The sequence below is a fragment of the Amblyomma mixtum genome, chromosome 7, assembly GCF_055824585.1.
Source record: "Amblyomma mixtum isolate Tamu chromosome 7, ASM5582458v1, whole genome shotgun sequence".
NCBI lineage: Eukaryota > Metazoa > Arthropoda > Arachnida > Ixodida > Ixodidae > Amblyomma > Amblyomma mixtum.
Window position 1 is genome coordinate 24,473,968 of NC_143018.1, and position 24,935 is coordinate 24,498,902.

At 49.0% G+C, this 24,935-nt stretch overlaps 1 protein-coding gene across 3 annotated transcripts in view; it reads left to right on the forward strand.

Moving 5' to 3' along the window:
* Positions 1-24,225, forward strand: part of LOC149335331 (FYVE, RhoGEF and PH domain-containing protein 2-like) — a 44,309-nt gene extending 20,084 nt beyond the window's left edge. For all 3 annotated transcript variants that reach the window (XM_089552016.1, XM_089552015.1, XM_089552017.1), the window contains exons 4-20: positions 673-1,145; positions 2,191-2,394; positions 4,535-4,682; positions 4,750-4,985; positions 7,069-7,225; positions 8,352-8,439; positions 8,795-8,845; positions 9,046-9,104; positions 10,847-10,993; positions 12,306-12,490; positions 13,732-13,762; positions 14,597-14,668; positions 14,839-14,976; positions 17,506-17,715; positions 18,528-18,650; positions 19,652-19,812; positions 20,216-24,225. In XM_089552016.1, the coding sequence (XP_089408142.1) occupies positions 673-1,145; positions 2,191-2,394; positions 4,535-4,682; positions 4,750-4,985; positions 7,069-7,225; positions 8,352-8,439; positions 8,795-8,845; positions 9,046-9,104; positions 10,847-10,993; positions 12,306-12,490; positions 13,732-13,762; positions 14,597-14,668; positions 14,839-14,976; positions 17,506-17,715; positions 18,528-18,650; positions 19,652-19,812; positions 20,216-20,264 (2,532 nt within the window). In that variant the 3' untranslated portion in view covers positions 20,265-24,225. The remainder of the gene's footprint in view (positions 1-672; positions 1,146-2,190; positions 2,395-4,534; positions 4,683-4,749; positions 4,986-7,068; positions 7,226-8,351; positions 8,440-8,794; positions 8,846-9,045; positions 9,105-10,846; positions 10,994-12,305; positions 12,491-13,731; positions 13,763-14,596; positions 14,669-14,838; positions 14,977-17,505; positions 17,716-18,527; positions 18,651-19,651; positions 19,813-20,215) is intronic.
* Positions 24,226-24,935: the final 710 nt, after the last annotated feature.

Consider the following 24,935-nt stretch of genomic DNA (forward strand, 5'->3'; position numbering starts at 1 on the left):
CTTTATGCGCCCCATTGTTATCTTCCAGACCTCCGAAGTTCCACACAAGCAGCATTGTTTAACGTGACAAAGGCCATGCAAAATACTATAACAACGCGCGTCAGAGCTCTATTTGTATAACGATCAAGTATTAATACAAGCATTTTTTTACTGCTCTTCATTGTGTTTATATTTAAGCAAGTGTTCAACGTATGGGAAGCGGATGTTGCGGCAACATGTTAAAGGAAACATATATGAACGCTCAGAGCCTGTGATTACTGCATAAATATTAGTTAGAGGTATAGATAGATAGATACAGAGAGAGGGGAAAGGCAGGGATGTTAACCAGAAAGGATTCCGGTTGGCTACCCGGCACTGGGGAAGGGAATGAGGGAATTAAAGAGGGAAGAGAGAAGGAACGGGAAAGGGAGAGGCTTAATTTTTTCTTTTTCTTGATAGGCCTTCTGTGCTCGAATCACACCGGCCCGCTACTCCCCACTTAAACGCAGAAATAACCATGAGTTCGTTCTGGTCTGCAAACTGAGTGTTTTCTTTCATATATTCCAGCTACCTGAATACGTTCATATCAAAAGGTTGCAGAATTTCGTTTCCTACCGCGAAACTTCTTTATTCGGCTTCCCTTCCTCTTCCTCCTCCTCCTTTCCCCCCGGCCTTCCCTCTCCCTTCCCACAGGGAGTGGCCAATGCCCAGGACGCGGCTGACGTCCCCGACAGTTCCACCGCGGTGACAGAAGCCGTCGCGTCCGGCGACCGCGGCGGGGCCCCATTCGAGCGCTTCCTGGAAGAAGCGCGCCTACGCTGCGCCAGCGCCACCGAGGACCAGCTGGCGGACTTCGTCAAGAAGAACCGCGACAGCTTCGCCCGGCTGCTGCGCATCGAGTCCTGCCGGCTCAAGGCCACCGGCGGCCCCGGAACGGGAACCTCGGGCCCCAGCAGCGACCGCGACTCGGGCGTCTTCACGGAACCCGAGGCAGCGGCCGCCAACGGCGTTGGGCATCCCTGCTGGCCGACGGGGGCGGCGCCTGCGGCGTCCTCGAGCGAGGGTGACCTCAGGGAGGCCCTGAGCAGGAACCCGGAACCGGATGCCCTGTCCATGGGCTCCGCGGACTTGCGCGCCCTCCTCAGGGCTTGTCCCTTCTGGGAGAGGTGAGCGCGCTGGAGTTGGCGCGATACCCTGTACACCACCAATGAGTGTTACAACAAGTGGCTTTCAGTTATATCTGTAGCAAACTACGTTACATAAAGTGTCAAGGAATTATGCTTTCCTTGTTACATCTGTAACTTCGTAACAGGCCGTACCCTATACACTACCTGATGAATGTTACAACAAGTGGCTTTAAGGAGCACTCACGTTCATAAACGTATTCGTATGCATCGTACACTTTGCATCGGTATGCCGAAAAATTTGGAAAGCATTTGTGTCTCTTAATCACGACAGAGTTTATGCGCAAACGGTCGTGACTAGCAGGACCCACATCTGGAAAGGTGATTGCACATCTTCGTACGTTAGACCTGACGGAGCCCATGCACCCGTTAGGCATGTGGATGAGCGAGACAATAGACCTTCTTCTGGCCACTGACCAGTAAGGAACCAGTCTTAACTATGAGTAATTTCCTGAACTCTGTGCCAGGTTCGGAACGGACTACCTGCAGCTAACAAGAAAGCTGTCAGAGGCAAAAACTAAACCAAGGAAAGCAAGGCAGCTCAAACAGATATAGATTTGGTATCTGACAGCAGATATGGAGGAAAAAAAGATGTAATGTGCACACACGCGCATGGACTGCGACGCAGAGAATATCAACAATTTTTGTGATTCATTTCTTGTTATAACGCCGCATTGTTCTAGGCCTATCAAAACACCATAAAAACTGGTCCCAGGAAAAGAAATAAAGGTTTGACTCCTCGCAAGATCTCACGATCAGGTAACGTGCCACACGATGACGCTGCTGCAGGGAGAGACTGCCCTTGCCATGCCCACGCTGTGTTTCTGACCATTTCTTCGATAATATGTCCCCAACGGTAAAGTTTTTTTTCTCCGGATTGCAGAGTTCTGTCGGTAAAGAAATGTATAGTCTCCGCGATTTCGGTTTCGACTGTATTGTTACTACAGTTACGGTGCTGCTGCGAACCTCACATCGCTCTCACTGAAACTGCTCAAAATTGGTGTCATCTGTATTTATTCATTCGCAGGACCAGCGGCTCTTTCCTCAGCGACGCCGTCTCCGAGCCCCAGCTGAGGCCCAAGCCCCCGCGGCCCTTCTCCGAGTTCCCGACACCCCTCCAGAGGAGTGGCAATGGCACAGTGGGCGGCATCCCGAGCCGCATGAGCTCGTCCTTCCACTTCACGACCACCAGGACCCACTTCGAGTACTGTGGGGAGACCAACACCTACAGGTGGGGGACTATAGCATTATCACAACTTATATCACCGGGCGCGCGTTCCACGTTGTATGGGGATAGGAGGTAGTTAATCGTGCCTCGCGACGGTTGTTTTTTTCTTGGAATACACTCGTGATTTGGAAGATTAACAAGGTAAACATGCGGGACACGCGGATTAACAAGTAAACATATTGGGACCATATTGGGAAAAAAAAAAGGACAGAACCGTTTCAGATATACCAAAAAAGATTTTGTCGTTTTTTCTTTTTACGACAGATTTTTCTGTTGTTTTGTAGTATTTTTCTGTAGTACTGTTCTGTAGTCTGTAGCTCTGTAGTACGTTTCTGTGTTAACTACACAAAATTCTGTGGTCACTATAACAAATTCTGTTTTACTCCTAGTTTTTGGTCAAAAAGATCAAAGATAATCTGTTGTGGGTGCAGATTGTGTTTTTCAACTGGGATACGCTTTAAACATAAAGGAGTAAAATGAAAGCAAGCTAGGGCACACCCTTTAAAGGGGAGGGCGCTATAGAGGGAAGATTACTGCCTTATTGCTCCCATATAGGCGTATTTGTATTCAGAGTGTAATACCCCTGCTACACGGGCGTTTCGAATGCCTTCCAACCGAACGTCATTCGACTCGACTGCCAAACGTGCGCTGCTACACGACGTTCTTGAACGGCATTCGGTTGGAATGACTTTCCAGTCGACGGCGCTCCACGAAGACATTCGAGATTTTGGAATGCCTTCGAAACGCGACACAGCCCGAACCAACCAATAGCCGTCGCCGCCGCCGTTGCTTCGCCCCGCCCACCGCCGCGCGACTGCTTTCGGCTCTGTGGCTGTTCATTTCGATACCCGCTACTCGCTTTTTTCTGCTGTTTGTTTAGCAAATAGTTCGTGTTCCGTCTAGGTGAGTGTTTGCAGATAATAGTACACCAATGAACATTTACCGCGTGTGCATGAAATTTCCCCAGGAGTGCGCCGATGAGGACGACTGCAGTCATACTGCTGTTTACATTGGTTTACATCGCTTCGTATGAACAGCTTGTGCTCGTTTGCAAGACACAAAACGAAATATGCGCTTTAGTTCTATTAAATAATCTCTTCTCTTCTGTACCGGTTGTACGCGTGCTTGTTTACGCAGTGCGACAATCTGTGGGAAGCGCCGACACGATCGCTCGCCTGAGAAACACTTGACAGCCGGGTTGTTGACATCGGATGATCGGCGCTTCTCGCTAATTTTCCCGGCTTACTCCAACATGCCCAGCACTTTATTTTAAACTACTTTATCCAGAAGTATGTTTGGTGACCGTTCGCGTTAACTGAAATGGCCTAACTTGTTAGTTACAAGCTAGCGACGGCGACGACTGCTGCTGGCCGTAAAGCACTGCTCGGCAGCTCGTGTCACACCGCCGCTTCCCGTTCATCGTATGCGCGTCCTGCGATGTAAGCAATAGTTGATTTCATGTCACTGTTGTCAAAACTACACTCGTTGACCATTTGCATTCGCTAAAACTTGTGAATTCATTCTTCACAACCACCGCAATCACCGATCCAACCCTGCGGACTCGCTAGGCCTAGTCGTCGCTGAAGGGAACGGAGTCGTCGTCGACTGAAATTAATTTGGCAAGTGGTTATCGCTATCGAGTGTCCAAGTGTGCACATGTGAAATATAGCCGTTCGTTTCGCTTATTTCCAATACGGATAATGTATAAGCGCGCATGTATTCGTACTGTCCCCTCATCAGCGTGTTTTCGCTCAGCCGCCGAACTCCCGAGGGCATATGAAGGCTGACCGTCCGCCGATCGGATTCGTCGGTGTCGTCTAGCCAAAAAACTTGTCCCACTACAATATTAAAGTGAACTGGATAGTTCACTATAATCACATGATGCTGTTCACCGTGATAGTGCCGCTGTCGGACTAGTGTGACCGTCGTCGTCGTTGTACACTGAAAACGAGCCGAGAATTTCGAATGCGTTTGGAAAGTGCCGTGTAGCACCGCGGGAGTCCGTCGAGTTCGAATGCCATTCCAAGTCTCGAATGCCATTCGACTCAGATGTCATTCGAAAGTACCCGTGTAGCACAGGTAGACAGAGAGCGACGCAAAGCGACACAAAACTCCCCTTCTCCCACGTCCTCTCACGCGTCAGGTTTCGCAACCAGGAGGTGAGCGCGAGTCTCGCGAGCAGCTACGAGAGCGTCTCCGAGAGCGAGGATGAAGAGGAGTCCCTGGATGACGACGACCATCACCGGTCGGCAGTCGCGCCCGTCGCCCGCAGCCCCTCCGCACCAACCGAGGTGAGGGTCAAGGAGCGGCGATTCTTCGGACGATGTTCATTGACTCACGCTGCGGACTTGGCTGCAGCCGGCGGGAGCAGCGGCGGGTCGCGTGGCCGATGAACTGCTGAGCACGGAGCGGACGTACGTGGACGTGCTGGCGCTGCTGGACCAGACGCTGGCCTTCCGGCTGGACCAGGAGAACCGCGCCCACTCCATGGTGCCGCAGGCCACGGTGGCCGCCATCTTCGCGCCGCTCAAGCCGCTCTTCAGGCTGCACCACGACTTCCTGCTGCCCAGGCTGCAGGAGAGGCTGGACGCCTGGTGGGTCTCATTATGGCGAAAGCCTTTAATGCCTCATCGTTGTAGACAGAAGGCTGTCAGCAGAAATTTGTCAGCAGAGGTGTCACGCTTTTGACGGGTGTCCGCCGAGATATTGTTGTTGTTTTAGCCTTCCTCCTCTATAATGGCACATACTCACATGGGGGGATTGAATTTCAATAGGTTATAGGCGCAAAAAAACAGACGAGACACATAGGAAGGTAACAGGACGAAGCGGTAACAGGCGCTTCGTCCTGTTACCTTCCTATGTGTCTCGTCTGTTTTTTTGCGCCTATAACCTATTCAAATATGAACCAAAACCAACTAGCCCCGCAGCAAGTGCTCTTAGGATTGAATTTCCTTTCCTTCTTCTTCTTCTTCTCCATATGAAAATGGCACATACCCACGCGGAGAGAGAGAAAGGAATTTTAATGAGGGAAAGGTGGAGAGGTCGGCCGGTGGTAACATGGCCCTGGCCTGCTACTCCACACAAGGGAAAGGGAAGGGGAGGAAAAGGAAAGTGCGAATGAAGGCTGATGATGGCATAATACAATGAGTTTCACGGGTGACGTCTACACACACACACACACACACCACACTGGCTGGCACTCGCATCGCGGTTAGTACACGCACATAAAACTCAAACTGGTGTCTGCAACACAAACACCGACACATGTCATTAACCATGTAGGTTGTGCACAGGCGGTCACAGACGAGTATCCAGGCCTGTTTCACACAAAAAGTTGAGCAGGGCCTTTATCACACGCCACCAATCAGAACATCTCGTCCTGGCGCCCAGAAGTACCCACGCGGGGGGATTGGCCAAGGTAAGGTGGTGATTGCCTAGGAGGTATATGTGCGGGAAATACAATTTTCGTTTTCTTCATTACGACTCTTCTTTCTCTTTCTTCTTTCACTCCGACTTCCTCCCTTCCTGTACGGTGCGGTTCGGGTGTCACCGAGATGACAGAGAATTACTGCTCCATTTCCGTTCTTCAAAAAGCGTTGCGTTCAAAGGGCAAGACATCGCGCCGAACGGGTGGTGGCGTTCCGTGGACTCCCTGGCAGCGCTACAACACGCTGTCGCGTTCCACTCCTAAAGGCGAAGCTTAAGCGTCATTAATTAACAGTTAATTAGTATTTAGTCATTGATAAATCATTAGACATTAATTAGCAATCAGTAATTACTTAGTAATTAGTCATTAATTATGTGTGACGCCATCCAGTGGCGACGTCACCAGTGCTTCAGAGGCAGTCAAAGTGGTGCGGGAAACGCTTTCGCCTCTACGCACTTTAGACTGTCAAAGTGCCCCCTGAATTTTTATGCCGGCCGCTTTCCTATCTATCCTGGCCACAGTAACATCCGATATAACAGTAGTTGGATTAAACTAAGCGGGAGCTGGGCTCAGACTATCTTCACATCTAGCTTCTATTTTAAGGACAATTCGGGAGTCAGTGGACACTGTTACCTTTCCTTGTAGCCTCGTAACTATTCTAGGGTCTACTTCCCTATCGCCGATTTTGATAATTACACTCTGACTCCTGCTATTATGGAGTTTGTTATAGAGTTTGTTATGGAGTGTTATAGAAGGTTCACCGGCGGATCCACCTCCGCTCTGTTCGCCGCAACCCGGACGACGTTAACCAGCGTCTTCCGTTAACGAGCATAGTTTCCTTGATCATAGAACGCTAAACTTTGTCTAGTAGAATTAAAAAATTAATGCTGCCAGATTGAAAAGATATTCCATGCTTAATTTCGAATGGTAAACGTTACAAAAATCTCGAAATGGCAGCAGGGATTTCGGTTTGTTGAGACCGGGCGGGTGTCATTGGGTGAACTGGTTAACACGATGTGCCAGAGGTGGGTAACCATTTCCTGCATTAAGCCCGCCATTTAACCATGTTCTATCCTCTACTTTATGGCCCGCTGTATCACTTATGTAGAAGTCCATTATATTTAATAACAAGCCGTACTAGAATAACATGACACTGTATGCCACTGTGCATATGTTCAAGTGAGTCTGTGAGCTTCAGGGCTGTTGTTCCTTTTGGAGATGTGCGAATGCGCGCTTGGTGGACCGCGCAGGGACCACGACCCTCGCATCGGGGACGTCATGAAGGACTTCGCGCCCTTCCTCAAGATGTACGCCGAGTACGTGAAGAACTTCGACCAGTCCGTCCAGCTGCTGGCCACCTGCTACGCCAAGCACCCGCGCTTCGCGGCCGTCGTGGACGAGATTCACGTAAGCAGACGTCGCGCCATAGCCTGACCCCCAGGGGGGGCACATGTCATATAGTGTCATGACTAGGATTAATAGTCATCATCATCATGATTGAGATGTGTCCTGTAGGAAGACCATGCGTAGCGCTCCCTTCAGCTGGTCCCGGATACCACGTGAGCTTACGCGTTCGGAACCCAGCTTTGTCTCTAGTAGTAGCAAAAGACCTTTAATCGACCATAATTTATAGGCCGAGCATGTCGACCGCCTGGGCGACCAGAAGTCGCTGTTCTTCTTCCCCTTCAGCACCAAGCCAGTCGAGCCAGGTGGTGATGGATAGAGAGGGTGGGGGGAAGGAACCCGACTGCTGAGCAGCCGGGCAATAGAAGAGGCAATGGGCCAGGTCCGCATAGATACAGGGGCAGTTAGGACAGGAAGGGTCCGACCGATAGCGATAGAGAAAAAGGTGGGACGGGGTGATAGCCTTGTCTCTATTGCACTCTACACCTATTCTTCGTCATAGCGAAGAGTACTATAGTCGTGGAGGCTGTAGGCAAGGCGGTCGTCAGACCAAATTCCACTCTGGTCACACTTGAGCCGGGTTGCTGTAACTGGCGCTCAGGTGTTGACTTGTGTCGACAGTCAGTACTGAGCATTCCGATAAACGATGCGGAGAAAAGAAAACAATTCGGAGAAAAATAAGGCTTGTTGATTTACTCAGCGCACTGAATGCATAGTCTGTAGCATAGCCTTACTATGGAGGCTGCTGTTCCGGCAAACAGCAATGCGGATTCTGAGAGAAGGCAAGCGTAGCAGGGGGCGGCGGAAAGTTAGGCGGGCGGATGAGATAAAGAAGTGTGCGGGGATACGGTGGCCGCAACTGACAAAGGAAGGGGTTAATTGGAGAAACATGGAAGAGGGCTTTGCCCTGCAGTGGGCGTGGTAAGGCTGATGGTGATGATGATGAACTTAAGGCGATGTCGTGAACAAAAAGGCACTAGAGATTTCCGGTGCTTCCAGCAAATACCGGAGTGCTGACGCGCTCGCCACCATGGCGTCTACCCCGTGTACTGCCCTGCATGATGAATCTCGCCGCTCCTACTGTGCTTCGGTGTAGCCTCTTCGTGAAACCGCGATGTCTCTGTCGCAGGCCATGCCTGAATGCAAAAGCCTCACAGTGCAGCATCACATGCTGACGCCCGTTCAACGAGTGCCCCGATATCAACTATTGCTCAAAGGTATTTGCGTGTTCTCGATAACATCGTCGCGTCATTTACTTTCACCGGTGGCTTCCGCATATTCCGTCATAAAAAAAAATAAAAACCTACATAGGAAAGCATATATCGCATATCTGTTTCCTTCCTTCGTTTGTTCTCTGGGTGCAGCTCAACGTACTCATCTTGCTTTGTGAATGTGAGGACAATGCCTTCCAGTTTCTATTCTGCTGTTTTTTTCTTTGTAAAAATCGTTTTTTTTTTGCTCTTTCTCGCTAGGATGATGTTTGCCGTCTGACGTATCCTCTGGCCTTCCGTTTCTCTCAGAGATCGTTAAATGCGGATTCCCACTTCGTTTCGTTTTTTTTTTCTGCTCTAGAGTACCTGAAAAAGTTACCCGAAGGCTCCCTCGACAAGGACGATACTGAAAGTAAGTAGGATGTATTTCCGCTGTTTTGAATGTGAGTGAAACCGAGAATTAAGCGTGCTGCTTTGTCGTGCAAGAGTTACGCATTTCTGGTCAATTATTTCGTATCTTTTTGGCTGTGCGTGCCTATAGGAAAATAGAATATCAGCGTAAAGAGAAGAAATCAGAAACCGCCTGACGTTAGTCAATTTCCGTCGTTCTAGGAGCTCTCGAGTTGGTGTCCAAAGCTGCTGACCATGCCAACCAGGCCATGAAAAAGATTGTGAGTATGCAATAAACTTGTGTCTGAATGCTTGCAGTACTCTTTCACAGATAAAGAATGACACTGTACTGTGTACAAAGAACAGCAGAATAGCTATAGTTTCGGACAGCTTCTAGGAAAAGGAGTCACATTGAAAGTGAAGTCGGAGATGGTTGTTTTAATTAAATTGAGCAAAGGCTAATAGGTTTTTTATGCGTTCTTGGAATGGAATGATTGATGACTGATAGATTTTATGCGCCAATGAAGCACTGCGCCTTAAGTCGATGCCGTTGCGTCCGGCTCCAGGTTCGTCTTGATCACCTTCAAAGCAATCTGCTTAAACCCAAGGATTAGATTCGACGCTTAGTGCAGTGCGTTCTCTCTAGTAGACTACTGGACTTGCTTTTTATGTGTTTAGATTTCGTCATGATTTGTAATGTGTACGTTATGCGCAAATTTCTTGTTCGCGGAGTGTTTTATTCTGTCCGGCTATGTACGCAAGAACTAGACGGGACTTAAATTCTCATTTTCTGGAGCATTCAATTCGTTTCGATACCGTATCTGCTATCTAGTTTATTTCGGTGATTAAGACCTGTTTTCTGGTGAAAAGATTAGCCTATTCCTAAGTGGGATGCCGAGGTTTCGTTCACGAAGGTGCAAATAAAAGCGAGAGAAAATTGGGTAAAGGTAGCCCGGGTGAAGGCGAATTGAATATTCTTTGCAAACTGTGCGTTTCCGCGTAGACGTAGGGGCGGCTCTGGCTCCTCTAACATAGCCGAGCCATCCATATCAAAGAAGGCCCTTCTATTATGGGCCTTGAGCTATTCTGATGCTGGGCTATTTCGGTTCCGCGTCAGAATAGCGCGACGCTCATAATAGCGCGAGCGTCGCGGTCACGCTTCGTGCGTGGCGGGGGGCCGCGCTGTGGCAACCCTGTGCTTTGATTCGATCTCTGGAATGTTATGCGGCAAAACAACACCGTCGTTTCTGAGGAACGTCGTGGAAGAGAGAGCTCCTGGTTAATCTCGACCTCTTAGGAAAGTTTAACGTCCACAAAAATCTTAGTAAATCTTAGTAAATGGCCATGTCTGCCTGTCATGTCCAACAGTCTCGAGCAAAAATTTTGAACATTGAAAAAATTTTAAGATCATGTTATGCACTTTGTACTTTGTCTACTCCTGCCTCAGTCGCTAGAAGGCGGCTGGCAGCATTGTGAAATAAAATGAAATAGAAACAAAAGAAAAATACTGAGGCAGGCTACGGGAATTAAACCAAAAGGAAAATGTTTGTAGTTATGTAGACCAATCAGAAGCAGTATTATCAAATCGCAAAAAAAAAATTAGAAAAGTTTCTGTCGTCGCAACAGATTTTCTGTAATGTTTTGGATGCAAAGATTTTTCTGTCCTAAAGAAAAATCTCGTACCACAAAACTACAAAATATTTTGTCGCATTTTTGACATGGTTCTGTGGTGTTTTTTTTTAATGCATACTGATGCTAATATCATTGTTGGGCTCTACTTGTTGGGTTCAACTTCTGATGGCACGCCGGTGTCATCGGGCCAAACATTTGGGGGATTTTTTTTCAATCCTTGATACATGCTAGTTGTGCCACTCCGTACAAGAGAGTGATAACGCCCATGAGTTCACGATGCCATGATGTGGCATCGTGTCCGCAGCCTCATGTGCCTTACTGCCGTCAGTCACATTGGAACCCTTATTTACCAAGAGAGTGTGGGGTTGGTCACCGTCGTCGTCGACTGCAGGACCAATTCAAGCAGCTGTTGGAGATACAGGAGCTGGTGGGCGGTGCCGTGGACCTGGTGAGCCCCACGAGGGAGCTCCTGCGCCAGGGAAAAGTGACCAAGATCAGCGCCCGCTCCGGGGACCAGCTGGAGCGATACCTTTTCGTGGTGAGCTCCAACGGGATTTTGTAGCGAAAGCTACATTGGCCACGAACTCGCGATTTCGCTGTGGCGGTGCTCCGAGAAGGCACAGAGACCGGCCTTGAGCCGTTGCCTAGCAACCGACGCAGCTGGCGGACGCCGCGCGCTCGCCGCGCCATCTGGCATGACGTCACACCGCGCGCCTCGCCGCGGAGCCGCCGCCGTTTGGTATGCTTTCGCTACGTATACCCTGGCATAGCCGAGCTAAGCCATTGCCAATTTTCGCTTTTGGAAACAATTGAGAGCACACAAAACAGGACACGAAAAGGGGCGCACACAGGATGCTCGGTGTTTAGGGCTCTTAAATGCGATCAGTGATCTAAACGTGGATCTAACGCCTTTCGCTTGCTAAAGACAGAATGCATGAGTGACACATGAAGTGCCCACAATTTGAAATGCTTCTCACATCGTTATCGCATCGTTCGTTTTACCACCGATCAAGTAAAATGCAAAAGAAAAGTGTGACTGGAACGCGAACACGAGATCGTGAAAGTGTTAGCTGCTGTCGAGAAAACTCAGGTGAAGTATAAACATTTCCGCGGACCGGTCGTCACGCGTCATCGAAGTGAGAGTCAAGTGGACTAGACCCTAACTAAAATCAGTTCTGTTCGCGTTTCGTTTGACGTTGACCGTAAATGGGGCGTTTTCTTCGATAAACTGCATCGACTCTGGAAGAATGACTTCAAGCGTAACAGACCGTTTGCTGAGTATGCAGTGCCGCTGTTCTGTTTCACGAGCGAAAGAGTGAGCGGTCATCTGCTCAACCTTGCCAGTCAGGTACCCTTACCGCCTATCACTGTGGTACGCGTGAAAAGGCGCGACCCTCATACCAAGCAGAAGTTAAATACGCACCAGAAGTGTCGAATTAAACGCATCAATCAAATTCTGTGCTAGGACCTCAGGCGAGTCGGCTAATGCGATAACACTAAAAGGTGATTTGTCCTAGATGCGTCTTCGGTCATAATATTCCTCGTGTGGCTGTTGTAAGGAAGTAACGTCACTAAGCCGGAAATGACGTCACTTTCGGAAAGGGCATCAATAGCTGCTAACGCCATGCCATTGCCACCGCCTAATCCAATTAGGTATCCCTGTGCATATTATTTATTTTTTTCCTAAAAATCTGTTTAATGCGCACTGAAATCGAGCTCTCCTGCTCAAGATTTCATACTCTGAATAGACGGAACGTTCTTTCCGAAGCCCGCGTGCTCCGCAGAAATTCAGTTGGTCATTCATCGTCAACCAGAGCGTCACACCCAATTCCCTCTCCGTGGCCTCGCAGTTCACCGACCTGGTGCTCGTGTGCAGCGGCGGCGGCAGCGGTGCGCGCCTCATGGGCGCCGGCGGGTACCGGGTGCGCGCCAGGCTGGATCTGGACGGCCTCCTCCTCCAGGACGGGGACAACCTGGAGACGCCCAACAGCTTCCACCTGCGCAACGCCGGTAGATCCATCGAGCTGTGCGCGGCGTGGGTGTCCCTCTCTCTCTCTCTCTCTCCACCGAGTGGTATCGCTTCTTTGGGCAGCTTTTCGGGAGCATCGGTATCTTTGTAGCATCCAAATGCTTCACGCGTCCAAGATCGCCTGATTGGCTTTCAGTGAACTGTAGTGAAGGGCTGCTAGGTTTATCTGATGGTCAATGAAAATGTGCCATCTGTGCTCACATGAATGCAGGTAATAAGGGAGTAATTACTCATTGACATCCACCCGAGCGCAGCCATACGGCTACAAAGGAAAGCTATACAGCTTTCTCAGAAACTTCGTAGTTAAAGAAAAATTCATCCTGTTCCGGTCATCCTGGTCATCCTGGTCATTCATCCTGGTCATTTTTCTTTAACTATGAAGTTTCTGAGAAAGCTGTATAGCCTTCCTTTGTAGCCGTATGGCTACGCTCGGGTGGATGCCAATGAGAAATTACTCCCTTATTACAAATCTACTCCACCTTGGGGGATTCCCCTAAACATTTGACCGATACAAGTTAAGCCTACGAACCACGGACATGACTAGTGCGAGCAGAGATGACACAGACCGTGATTGGATGAATAGGTTTGGCCTGAAGAGGGGATGGGAGAAGGGGGGGGGGGGGGTTACCGGCTGGCACCCTTTTGAAGCGTGAATAGCCGAGGAACGTTTGCAGCGCAGCAAAAAAAAAAAATCCTTGGGAGTTCCCGACTTCACTCACTGCAAAGAGTTGTCCTAGACCACACCTTACTGGCTTCCTCCCTTCCACTTCCCGTAAATGTTGTAACCAGTTTCACTAAAAAATATATACCGGCTCTTGCAGCGATATTTTTTACACCCGTACGTACGTCCTCGGGCGGGCAAAACTCATCGCGGCGTTGTTGACCAACTGAAGGAATACTGCTAAGAATTCTATATGAAATGTTGGCTTTTACTTGCCTGCACACTGCGCTGCTTGCATTTGTGAGCCGTGATTTTCGCACGCCACGAAGCCTGGTTATAACTTCTACGGCATTCTTCACAGGCAACAGGAATCGACTGTGTTAAGTTTATATTATGTGTGCAAGTTAAATTTTTTGGACCAGTTGGTTAAGACAACCGTACTGTGTGCATGTCGTTCACTTTGATCAAGAATGCACAGCAGGCCTCTGTTAGTTTACGCCCTGCTGGTAACGCTTTCCTGTCCTTTTAAGAATTTAAATCAGCTCGGCCAATAGCAAGTTGTTTTTGTTTACTCTTTCTCGTGCAGGTCGCCAGAAGAGAAGCTTGCGTGGATGCAGGTGAGCACAAAACTGAAGGCAGGGGAAATGTATGTAACGAAGCCACGGAGCAACACTTGTTGTTGGGCTAGTTGGTAATACATACTTCTGAAGGAACCAGCGCACAAAACACAACGCACAAGAAAAAGGCGGAACACGACGGACAGGTGCGCTCCGTCGTGTTCCGCCTGCTCCGTCGTGTTCCGCCTTTTTCTTGTCCGTTGTGTTTTGTGCGCTGGTTCCTTCAGAAGCCACGGAACAGTCCTTATCGACTGATAACGCTCGCAGTTCGGCGGTGATGCTTTCGGAGATAGTGGCACGTGTAACTGTAAAGCGGCAGAATTTCGTTAGCTCAAAGAATGCACCGGAATACTGTAACAGTATATAGAACGGATTCGGCGACCTCGAGTTCGTACAAGGTTACGGTAATTTATTCACAAAACTCACATCAGCTGGCTTCATTTTCTATATCCCTTATAAAAATGTTCTATATACTGTCTATAGACTTTTTATAGACTCTATTACCTTCCTATAGTATTTAATTTCGTCTATTAATAGCCTTAAACTGTCTATAGAAACAAGTCTGCTAAAAATGTATGGCCATAAATCTATAGATTTTCTATAGACTGTACAATTTCTATTGCCTATAGACTTGTCTATAGGGCTTATCTATAGAAATCCTATAGACATTGAGAAAAGCCTATGGACAGTTTATAGACTGGCTAAAGGAATTTTTGAAGGATATGCTCTTTTATGCCAGGGTTACTCGAATGCGTGCTGGAACATATTGGGCTGCTCATACGTTTAGTGTGTCCTGTATGACTATGAAAATGCTTCTTATGCATTACTTTTCAGACGCTTGCCAAGGCTGCCCACGACCTCAAGCAACGAAAGAGCTCCCTGAAGGTTTACGTTCAAGGACAGAGGGTGAGTTTCAGGATATACGCCCATACTTTGCTTCTCTAATGGGCTCAGAAGAATCGGTAGTTTAGCTCCCGCGATTTGATACCTGTAGAAGCGTGCGTGACTGACAAATGAGCACCAAACCACACGTGTAGTAGTTACGCAGCTCATTTAATTCTATGCCGTTTCTTCAGAGCCCCGAAGGGGGCGAACTGGGTCAGCGGGCACCCGTGCTGGTGCGTGCGGACACCGTGTCCCGCTGTATGCGCTGCTCGGCCGGGTTCTCCACGTTCGGCCTTCGGTGGAAGCACCACTGCCACGCCTGCGGCATCGTGAGTACCGACGCTGTATAGTTTTAAGGTGAAAGCCTTTAATGGCTCATACTGTCGTCCGTTAACAAAGCTTGTCACACGCGTTTAACTAGGGAACTAAAAAATATAGAAGAAAACCAATGGCTGCTTCAGATAGAGGAGGAAAAAAATTAACCTAGAATCCAAGTTTGATGACTGTAGATTGATTTCCTAATTAATTGTAGACAGAAATGTCGAAATTGCGTCCAAATAGCGCGGACGTTGATATAGCCACGGGAACGGTGTGACGTCACATCCACCGGAAGTCGACACGGCATAGTCAAAATTGTTACAGAATGGTCGGATAAATGTCGGATTTGTGTCAAATTAGATGGAAAAATGTGGAGTTAAGCGTAATTAACACTTAAGATCCCCGAAAGATGTATAATTTGGGTATCGATATAGCCACGGGAACGGTGTGACGTCACATCCACCGGAAGTCGTCACGGCATAGTACCCTCGGCTTTAGCCTCTCAACACTTTAGTTGCCAAAGTGTCCTCGCAATTTTTTTCCGATGACCTCTGCGCCTTTCAGCTATCGATAAGACTGAACGGGTGGTCCCTGCTCACGTCCCTGCTCACGTAGAATGCGTTGGTGGCGTGCGCAAAATGTGTGGTACAGAAGCTCAATGAAGTGATGATAAATTTGATCTGCAAGAGTGTATTAAATATTCCCTTTGATACAGCTGGAACTCGTTTACATCGCGTCGCCGTGTTGATCAATTGAAAGTCCTTTATCAATACGGCGACGCGGTCTAAACTGGTACGAGATGTATCAAAGGGAATATTTAATTACTTCTTGCGGATAAGATTCATGATCACTTCATCGAACTTCAAAAGACGGTGTTGAGAAGATCATGCCTCTGGAGAAAAACTTCTTAGGAAAGAGGAAAAAGCTGGCTCCTCCTTAGTGTTTCGGAGGTGATCGCTGACTGCATTCTAAGCCTTTTTTTTCGTTTTGTTTTTATCTATACAAAATACGATAGACGTCTCGAATGCATCCGTAAAGAATTTGGAGATAGTTGAAAAGAGGAAAAATAAATTTTAACGTTCGATTCCTAGGATTCATCGACCGAATACTAAACCGCTCTGACCGAGAAATTGCCGTATTTACTAGCATTGTGGTCGGTCTGTTCTTTTTTTTTTTTTTTTCAAAATCGCGTCCTCTAAATTTTGAGGTCCACCTATGCGGAATAAAAGCCAGGGTCAGGCCCATTCCCGGCTACAAAATCGTTAAACGAAGAGAGAACGACGCCAGTGGCGTTACAGCGGAAAGTCTTAGGTTCTTGCCGCCTTCGAGCCTTCTCTAATTCGCTAGCCTTAAACGCTGCCGAGAAGGTCGGCCAAGATTTGGGGAGCATGTGCCTTCACGTGGATGAGCAACTGAGTGAAGTTGCATTTTTGTGTCACTCCTTTAATGTACCCGGTGGACTTGGTAATCGCGTGGTGAGTCTCCACTGTCATCGTTGTGTCGGCCTTATATCAGAAGCTCGTGCCACGGCCGGACTCGAGGGGGGCGAGCGAGCGCGCCCCCCTCGAGACCGGCCGTGCTCGTGCACGGGTCTCCTGAAAAATAAGGGGCGCGGAACGTTCATGCAGCCACGGGGGCAGAGACCCTCACATTTGTTTATTAGTGCTTACGTCATCCAAGACATGCCGTTGACCCACATATATTGTTCATACAAAGAAATGGAGCTGACCAACTTCTATGAAGTGTCACATCATTCGAGAAAGAAGGTACAAATCCATAGAAGCACTTGCCCACCGACACTTGAAGCCAAAGTGGGCTTACCTGTACCGCTTATTTTCTCAAGGCGAGCGACTGGTTCATAGGGAAACTAGCTGCAGCCGTTTTCTCTATACAGTTGGCCTCTATTGAAATGGTCTTCCCTGTCTGAGGGAATAATGACTGTTGCAGCGCACTTAAAGGGACCCTGAAATGATCGCGACGGGCGTATTCTAGTGCAACAGATCTCTAGAGGTGGTCTTTGCGGGTATTCAAGTCAAATTTGAAAGCTCTGCGCGGACCCTGTAATTTAGAAGTAATTTTTTTTAATCGCTGCTCTCAGTGCCTCGCAACCGATTAGGGCGACATACCTCACCAGGCGTCCCTTACCCCGATGACGTCTGTTGGCAGACCGGGCGAGCTTGAAGGCTGGCTCTTCTTCCCACTGACGTCATCGGGGTAGGGGACGCGCGGTGAGGTGGGTCGCCCTAATCGGTAGCGGGCTACTGGAAGCAGCGATTTTTTAAAAATTACTCCTAAATTATAGGGTCCGCGCCGAGCTTTCAAATTTGACTCAAATATCCGCAAAGACCACCTCTACAGATTTGTTGCACTAGAATATGCCCATCGCGAACATTTCAGGGTCCCCTTAATCTGTAAAGGCCACCTCTACAGATCTGTTGCACTAGAATATGCCCATCGCGAACATTTCAGGGTCCCCTTAATCTCTAAAGGACTAATCTTCGTAGCCCTTCCTGACTTTGGGTATGCACCATGTGCCGCAGGTCGCTTGTGGCAAATGCGTGTCGCGCAAGGCCCGCCTCCCCTACGACGGGGGCCGCGCTGGTCGCGTGTGCGACGCCTGCCACGCTGCCATGGCGCCCGGGCCCGACGACGAGCAGCCGCCGCAGCATTGCCATTCTCCCGGCGAAGAACTGCCCTCGCCCGGCGGTCCGCTGCCCCCGTTCCCGCTCCCGCTTGGACAGCAGCACCAGGCACGCACCTCTTACTCGTCTACGCAGGACCATGCATACGCATGCGTCCTCTTTCTGCAACCTATCAGTCCCGTTTCTGCATTCTATTTGAAAGATATGTTCCTACGTGATTGTTTTACGCTGCGATAGATGGAGCCACATGCCGCCATACTCTGACACTCGTCATCGTAACTGTTTGGGTGCGTCATAAAAGAAGATGACGTGTTCACTTGTTATACAAGCTTCGTGCTATGCGCACGTCCGTTCCTCGCGTCGTCGCTGACTAGTGGCCTGGCGGCGACGCGATACAGCGTTATCTCCTAAACATATTTCATCTTCTGCAAGCATTCTGATCTTTATCGTTCATTCTGTCATACTAAGCCGCTTAAGACAGTTGAGGTACCCACCGCTCAGTGGAGCAATTACAGTGCCCGTGGGTGGCGTGTATATGCCAATAGATTCTCATGGGCATCTGCTGGCCAGTGATAAGGCTACCGAGGTGGAAACTGGTCGTTATGTCCGTGCTGGGCAGGGAGTAGGCCTGTCTGTGATTGTGTGTTCTAGGTTTTAGCCGTACCTGTTTGGTGATGCGGATGGCAGAGGGGTAGGGGGGGGGGGGAAGAGGTTGGTATAGGGGTGTTGTTGCCGTTGTCGGCAACAACATCCCTTGATACCTAAGTACCACAGCGGTGGCTCCATGAGAGACGTCCGTCCGTTCGCACAGGTGCACCTCTGCATGGTGCACAGGATACGTTAGGTGCTGAGCAGAGCTGCGCTGATTAGCTGCTGGACTCGCTGAATCTTCCGCTGAATCTTCCCTCTTTACCGTGCAGTATTCGGGCGCTGTGCTGAGCGGGTACTTGCGCCTCAAGACGGGCGGCCGGCGCGCCCACTGGCAGCGGCGATGGTTCGCTCTGCACCGCGACTTCGTACTCTACTCTTTCCGGACGGAACAGGTAGGTGGCGCCACGAGTGACTTACCTGTGAATCGCACATTACTGTCCACTGCCAATCTCGAAAGGAACGCGTGCGTTTCTATACTCGCTCCCTTCGAAACCGACCATGTCCTGTCTTGTATACCTTGCTTCCCGTGGGCAGCTGAGTTTGCCGTGCGACGAATGATACCGGGTGCCTGACTGCGTTTATAGGCCACGTTGGCGGAATAATGCCGTGTTCGTAGTTGGCGTTGTCCACGCTCTCCCCTATTCACTGCACCCATCACTCTCCCTCTTCGTTGTCCCTCTCGCTCCCGTGCCTCGCAGTATCGTGCCCATCCCTGCATTGTCACGCTAGCAGGGTCACGAGAATCGGCCGACGCCGTTGGATAGAAGGGGGACCTTTTTGACGGGGAAAACCCCCTTCTTTCTTGAGTTGTATCCGACTATAGCTGCATGCTTGCGGCAGGAGAAAAGCAGGTGCTTAATGTGACACTGGATCTAGGCAGGAACATATCGCACTGCCACTTTATATGCAAAAAGTGCTCATGTAAGGACTGGCTAGACGCACATGCAGTGCCTGTGTATTTTCTACGATTGAATTGATTGACTGGGATGGGCAATGTCACCGGTTCATTCAATAGGACAAGCATTAAGAAATGTTGAACTTGTATTACTAATTTGAGCGAGCCTTCTAATGTTTAAAAATTGGCAGGGGCTCAGCTTTGGTTAAGCCTGGTAGGTTGCGAAAGCAAAAGCGCACCGCCTCCAACAGAAGGAACGCAGTGCGCCGAGTCTACAGGTCACGCTTGGCTACCGGCCGCCGCTGCGCGACGGCTCGACTTGGTAGCCCATCTCTCACCCTAGTATGACGTCAGATGTCATTCTAAAGGTCAAACGTGGCTACCGGCCTCCGCTACGCGAAAAGCCGTTCATGACCGTAGTATTGCTTCCGCAATAAAAAATGACACTTTGCACAAACTGCGGCATGATCGAGTAACCTGTTGGACGCGCGTGCTCAGGACGAGCTTCCGCTGACGTCGGTTCCGGTTCCGGGCCTGGCTGTGGCCGCCGCAGAGAAGGCCGACGGCCTTGAGCCCCGCAGCTGCGCGGCTGCCTTCAAGCTCTTCCACCAGAGGAGGGCATACGTCTTCCAGGCGCAGGACGCCCCGGACGCCCAGAGGTGAGCCGCTTCGCTCTGGTGTTGCCGCGAAGCATTTCCACGTGCTGGCTCTCCCCTATACTGGTCACGCGTCGTAATGTAATTGGCCACATCATTGTGGGTCCACTTTTTGGTTGCCTGCATGAGCACGTCTTTCACAAATGCGCAGTACTGGTGCAATATCTACCAGCACTGCAGTGCTGACGTTGGCAGTAATGACATGAATCTTGCAGTGCGTCCCGTGTGGCTAGTTTCATTGCTCGTTGGCTGCGCCATCATCTACTCAAAGCTGGCGGTTTATGTCCATGTCTTGATTAACTGTTTCACAACTGATGGTTAAGGAACTTGTGTTAGGAGCTAGTATCAGCGTTTTGAGTTGTCAACTGTGTGAGTGAGTTCCGGTTTCTGTGCCTTCTTTTCTCAGGTGGATGGCGGCGCTGGAGAGGGCGTCGAAAGCTGAAGAACCAAGTTAGGCAACACAGAACTGCCTAACGGACCGGCGCTTTTAGCGAAACGCACCAGGCGTCCTGGACGCCACAACACACACGACCCTTTCGGGCCGGTCACGGGGACGGTCTCCAGTGAAACGAACTCACTCTCTGCCAAGTGTTGTTGACCCCCTCGGTTCTTGCTCTAGTCATGGTCAGCCTTTGTGAACCTGCCCATTTATGATCTCAGTCAGGCTTCACGCAGCACGGGGACTGCCTAGCCGAATGAACTGTAGGCTGCTGACCCTAGTCTAGATTATATGTAGTTTTACTTTTCAGGGGGCAGTGATGGTTGTTCACTGAGTCCAGAATTGCAGCTGCGTGTTTTTTTTGAACGGTGCATACATTGAAGCTAATCGATTGCAAGCTTCTGTATGTGGCTGCATTTCTATTTCTCAGTGACTGACCTCATATTATGCTGCGGAGCACCTCACGAAATTGTAAAACTAACATAGTGTTCGTTTGCCAGAACCCGGCAATACGGCAATGGCTCGCCAACATCTATTCATATGTTTTGTTCCAACGCTACAAGAAGCTTTATGTAAATATTATAGTAAAACTTATTTGTTCTTTGTTAGATGTCACCAAGAAATATTTAGAACTCATTGCCATTAACCGGTCACGTCGAAAGCTAACCGCAAAACATGCATACTTGCTTGCTGTGTTACCACATGTTGCAAATGCTGTGAAAGACATCATTAGCGACAGAAATCAGTGAAGCTTCATTAGCAACTGACGGGATTTTGCAGCACAGGCTCTTTTGTTCGATATCTTGGTGGTGCTGCACTCTTACACTGCAGATTACTGTGAGGTGGGTCTGTCATTTCTTTCACTGGAAGTTTTGACGTTCAGTTAGCTATGTTCCTTAACTGCCCGCCATGATGGCAAAACATTTAAGGAAGGTACTAAAATATATGGAAACACCGTCCAACAACAGTGAACAGTTCCAGGTGTCAAAAACGCTCAATACTTCAGTTGAGCTCACCAATAAATTGAAACATTGGACATCGTCATGGTCGCAAAAAGTAATATTTCATCGTCATATTTATGGATGCTATCCAAGTTTAACTCTTCTTTCATACAAAATGCACATGACATGCGAAAAGTGCAGAGGAAACCAGCATTTTTTTATGCAGTGTTTTGCAAAACTATGGCATAGGCAGCAGAGATAAAAAGCTGACACGGCCAGTGTACTTCTTATGTAATATTTATTGTGTCACTGATATTTCATTCACTGAAGCCATTCAAAACGTCTCACAAATCATGATGAACGCAAGGCGAAGGAGTAGTAACTCGGCCAAGCGGCACTACTTAACGTCCGTTTACACAAAACCTGCCCATGATGCTTTTTTTTTTCACTGCGCTTGGTGATATTGACAGCACACTGTGTCACTGGCAAGCTGTAGAATGTCTTTGGAGCCAGTATGTCAAACGAGTAAGAACAAAACAGCATCCACAGACAGAACTGCATGCATCACAGATGGCCAGCTATGTCATGGCGACCAGGAACGAACTCCATGTAACGTGAATGTATGCAATGTAGCCAGGTGCAACAGAAGATGGATCCATGAATGGTCTACCGACGATCGTATCATCGTTCATGGGATTGTGGGAATACAACACGCTCACGACTGTCGGTGCTTAATGTGCGGCTGTGAGCGAGTGTCTAACAGCCTTCAGTGGGCGACCGAGTTGCCGTTCTCAGAGCCTGTCTGCTTTATCCCAGCGATGTCCCGGGGAGATCCCGAAGATGGAGCGACATTGTCTTCGCTTGAAACAAAACGGAAAGTGTGGTCTAGGAGGGTCCAGGAAAGAACAGAAGAGGATCCTTTCCTGTGGTCCAGGAAAGGGCCGAGGATGGTCTAGTACTGTTTTGGCAGTGAAGACAACGTGTTAAACAGGTGCAAATCATGCTAATCGAACTATTGCGTCCGTTAGCGAGCCTTCTTAGACAGGCTCATTCAGTACCGGTACGCACGCTCACTGGTTTGATGACTGTGAAGGGCCGCGATTGGCTGGCGTCCGGAAAGGGAGTTTCTTTAGCCGATGATAGTTGTTGTGAGGCTAATTGCACTGCCACTTGTATGTATTGTGCTCACCATTGTTACGCCAACGTTTTGTGCATGACTTAAATGGGAACGTTCAACAGATGATATGCTCCATAGACAGCCCTAGCACATCATTGTTCCGCGCAGTCCGATCATTTTTCGCAGCAGAGTACAGTTAGCATGCTGGCTGTGTGGCGGATGCTATGCGAGTGTGCATTTTTTGAACTGTCGCATAGCCGTTTTGCCTTGAAAAGAGGATGCGCGCATTGTTCTGTGATCGCACGGCAACGTTTGTTTGTAGTGCTTGTTTAACAGCTGATGAATTACACCAGCGATGTTGATGTACATACGCAAGAGTTTTTTTTTCCCCCGTTCTCTACTCGCACAACCCCGCAATTTGCGCATGATTTGTGGATGTTCTCGTTCAACCTAAAAGCCGTCTATATGGAGCTCAACGCTTAGTCTAGACTATCCATGGCATAGTAGTGATCATGCTATTAGCAGTTTTGGGAAGCTGTAACTGAGTAACCTGCTTGAAATTGAGTGACTCGTCCTCTTGTACCGAATCCATGGAGGTTTTTAGCAGCAGTTCCCAGGCCGCCAGCGAATCGATCTAGACTTCGCCGCCGGTCTTTCTGAAGAGTGCTGGAATAGCTTATCGGTGATCACATCGAAGTTGTCCGCCAGTATTAAGAGAACAACTGAGTTCGTGGTAGAGCGTCAGTTCTGCATCGGGTGTTCGGAGACACGACAATGCGAAGAGAAAGACTACTGTGAAATGTTCGTTGTGGGATCAAGGTTTAGTTTGAAGACGTCTTTAGCTGTACTGCCAATGACGTTCCTGAGTCCAGTGCGCACCGGAATTCTTGTCTCGATAGTATGGCTCCGTGACACGTTGTCGTCTTTTGACAGGGGTTTTTGTCCAGCATATGTGCTGCAGTGTCACAGCAAGTGAGGCAAGAGAGACTTCTGTGCTTCAATCGACACTGACAAAAGCAAGGGAATTAGGAGCAAATTCATTCTTAAACCATGGCTGTACCTACAGATTTGCCCATCTACAACGTTCCCCTTCTCAAATATTTTCATAGGTCAGAGGTCAAATCTTCTCGTCCAGGCCATCGAGCACAAAATTTCCTGAACGGTCATATCAGCTCCATAGAAAATCCATATGGGAGACCTTTTAAGAACGCACTCCTTTGATTCACTAAACGAAACGATTTAAACCCTTTGGACAATGCGTGGACCCTTCATTTTGCCTTGAAGCGGAGCCATTTTCGTGCAAGGTTATACAAGAAACTTCAGTTTCACCTTAATCATAGAGAGACGGCAGCGTTCACTTCGTTGGGTTTGCGCTAAAACGGAAGGTGCCGAAGACTGCAATTGCGTGTCGGCAGGGAATCTAATCGCCAGAGGGAGCTGCCGTTGCTAGTGCAGGGTACTAGAGCAATGCTGCTTCGCTAGTCAATGTGCGACTGACGCGACAAGAAATGTGTATGCGTGAGAGTTGGACCGTTGACTGTGCCAAACCTCTGGACGGGTTTTACGTTTGTTTAGCGTGTTGCACTTTGCCACAACACCTCATAGCTCAATCTGTACAATATGCGCAATGACTCAGATTGCTTTTTACGCGACCTGTGGATTCATATTTTTGTTACACCGACTGCGCGTTCAACGCCGACCTGTCGGATGGTGCGAACCTTTTTGGAAGTACTAACCCTTTTTCGCGCGGAATTCCGTGCTGGGGTGAGGCATGTTGCAAAAAAAAAAAAAAAGAGCTACGAAGACGGCAGCGAGAATCGGAATCGCACTGTGTATTTATGCCTGTACGTTTTCAGTCACACATGTGTCACTCGTGACATGTGCCACACCCGTGGAAGAATAAAATGCTGTGGAAACAGTCTGACGATCCGTCATTTGTATGCTGCTGTTTTACGGCGATAGCTTGCAGGATGGGCAGATGGAACGTTTATATCCTAAGTAAAGAAATGGACACGTATCCGAAATTGGAACAAATTGACGCTGAGCCGTGGTACAGGGGGCCGCATATGGTTACGTTTCATTTCGTTCGCTGCCATTGGTTGTTGCTCCCGATGACGTAAGCCGTGATGGTTGACCTCACGCTGGTCGTGTCGAAAACATGACCATGATGCCACTTTACTTTTTAATTCGAACACTAGCCCTAAGGCATAAGTTTGGGCTGGCGGTATACGATAGAAACTTGTGTAAGCGATTTTCACGCAGGAACCTGGGCAGGCTCCCACTGATTTTGTTTTTCGGCCCCCGCGGTGGCTCAGCGGTTATGGTGCTCGGCTGCTGACCCGAAAGATGCGGGTTCGACCCCGGCCGCGGTGGTCGAATTTCGATCGAGGCGAAATTCAAGAGGCCCGTGTACTGTTCAATGTCAGTGCACGTTAAAGCACCCCAGGTGATCGAAATTTCCGTAGCCCTTCACTACGGCGTCCCTCATAGCCCGAGTTGCTTTGGGACGTTAAACCCCCATAAACCAATCTTTTCGTTTTCCGTCAGTCACTTGGAGAAGCTTTTCTCCCTTGCGGCCGTGATTCGCACTTGCTGTAATATACTCGCGTCCTTGAACCCCTTGTCCCTG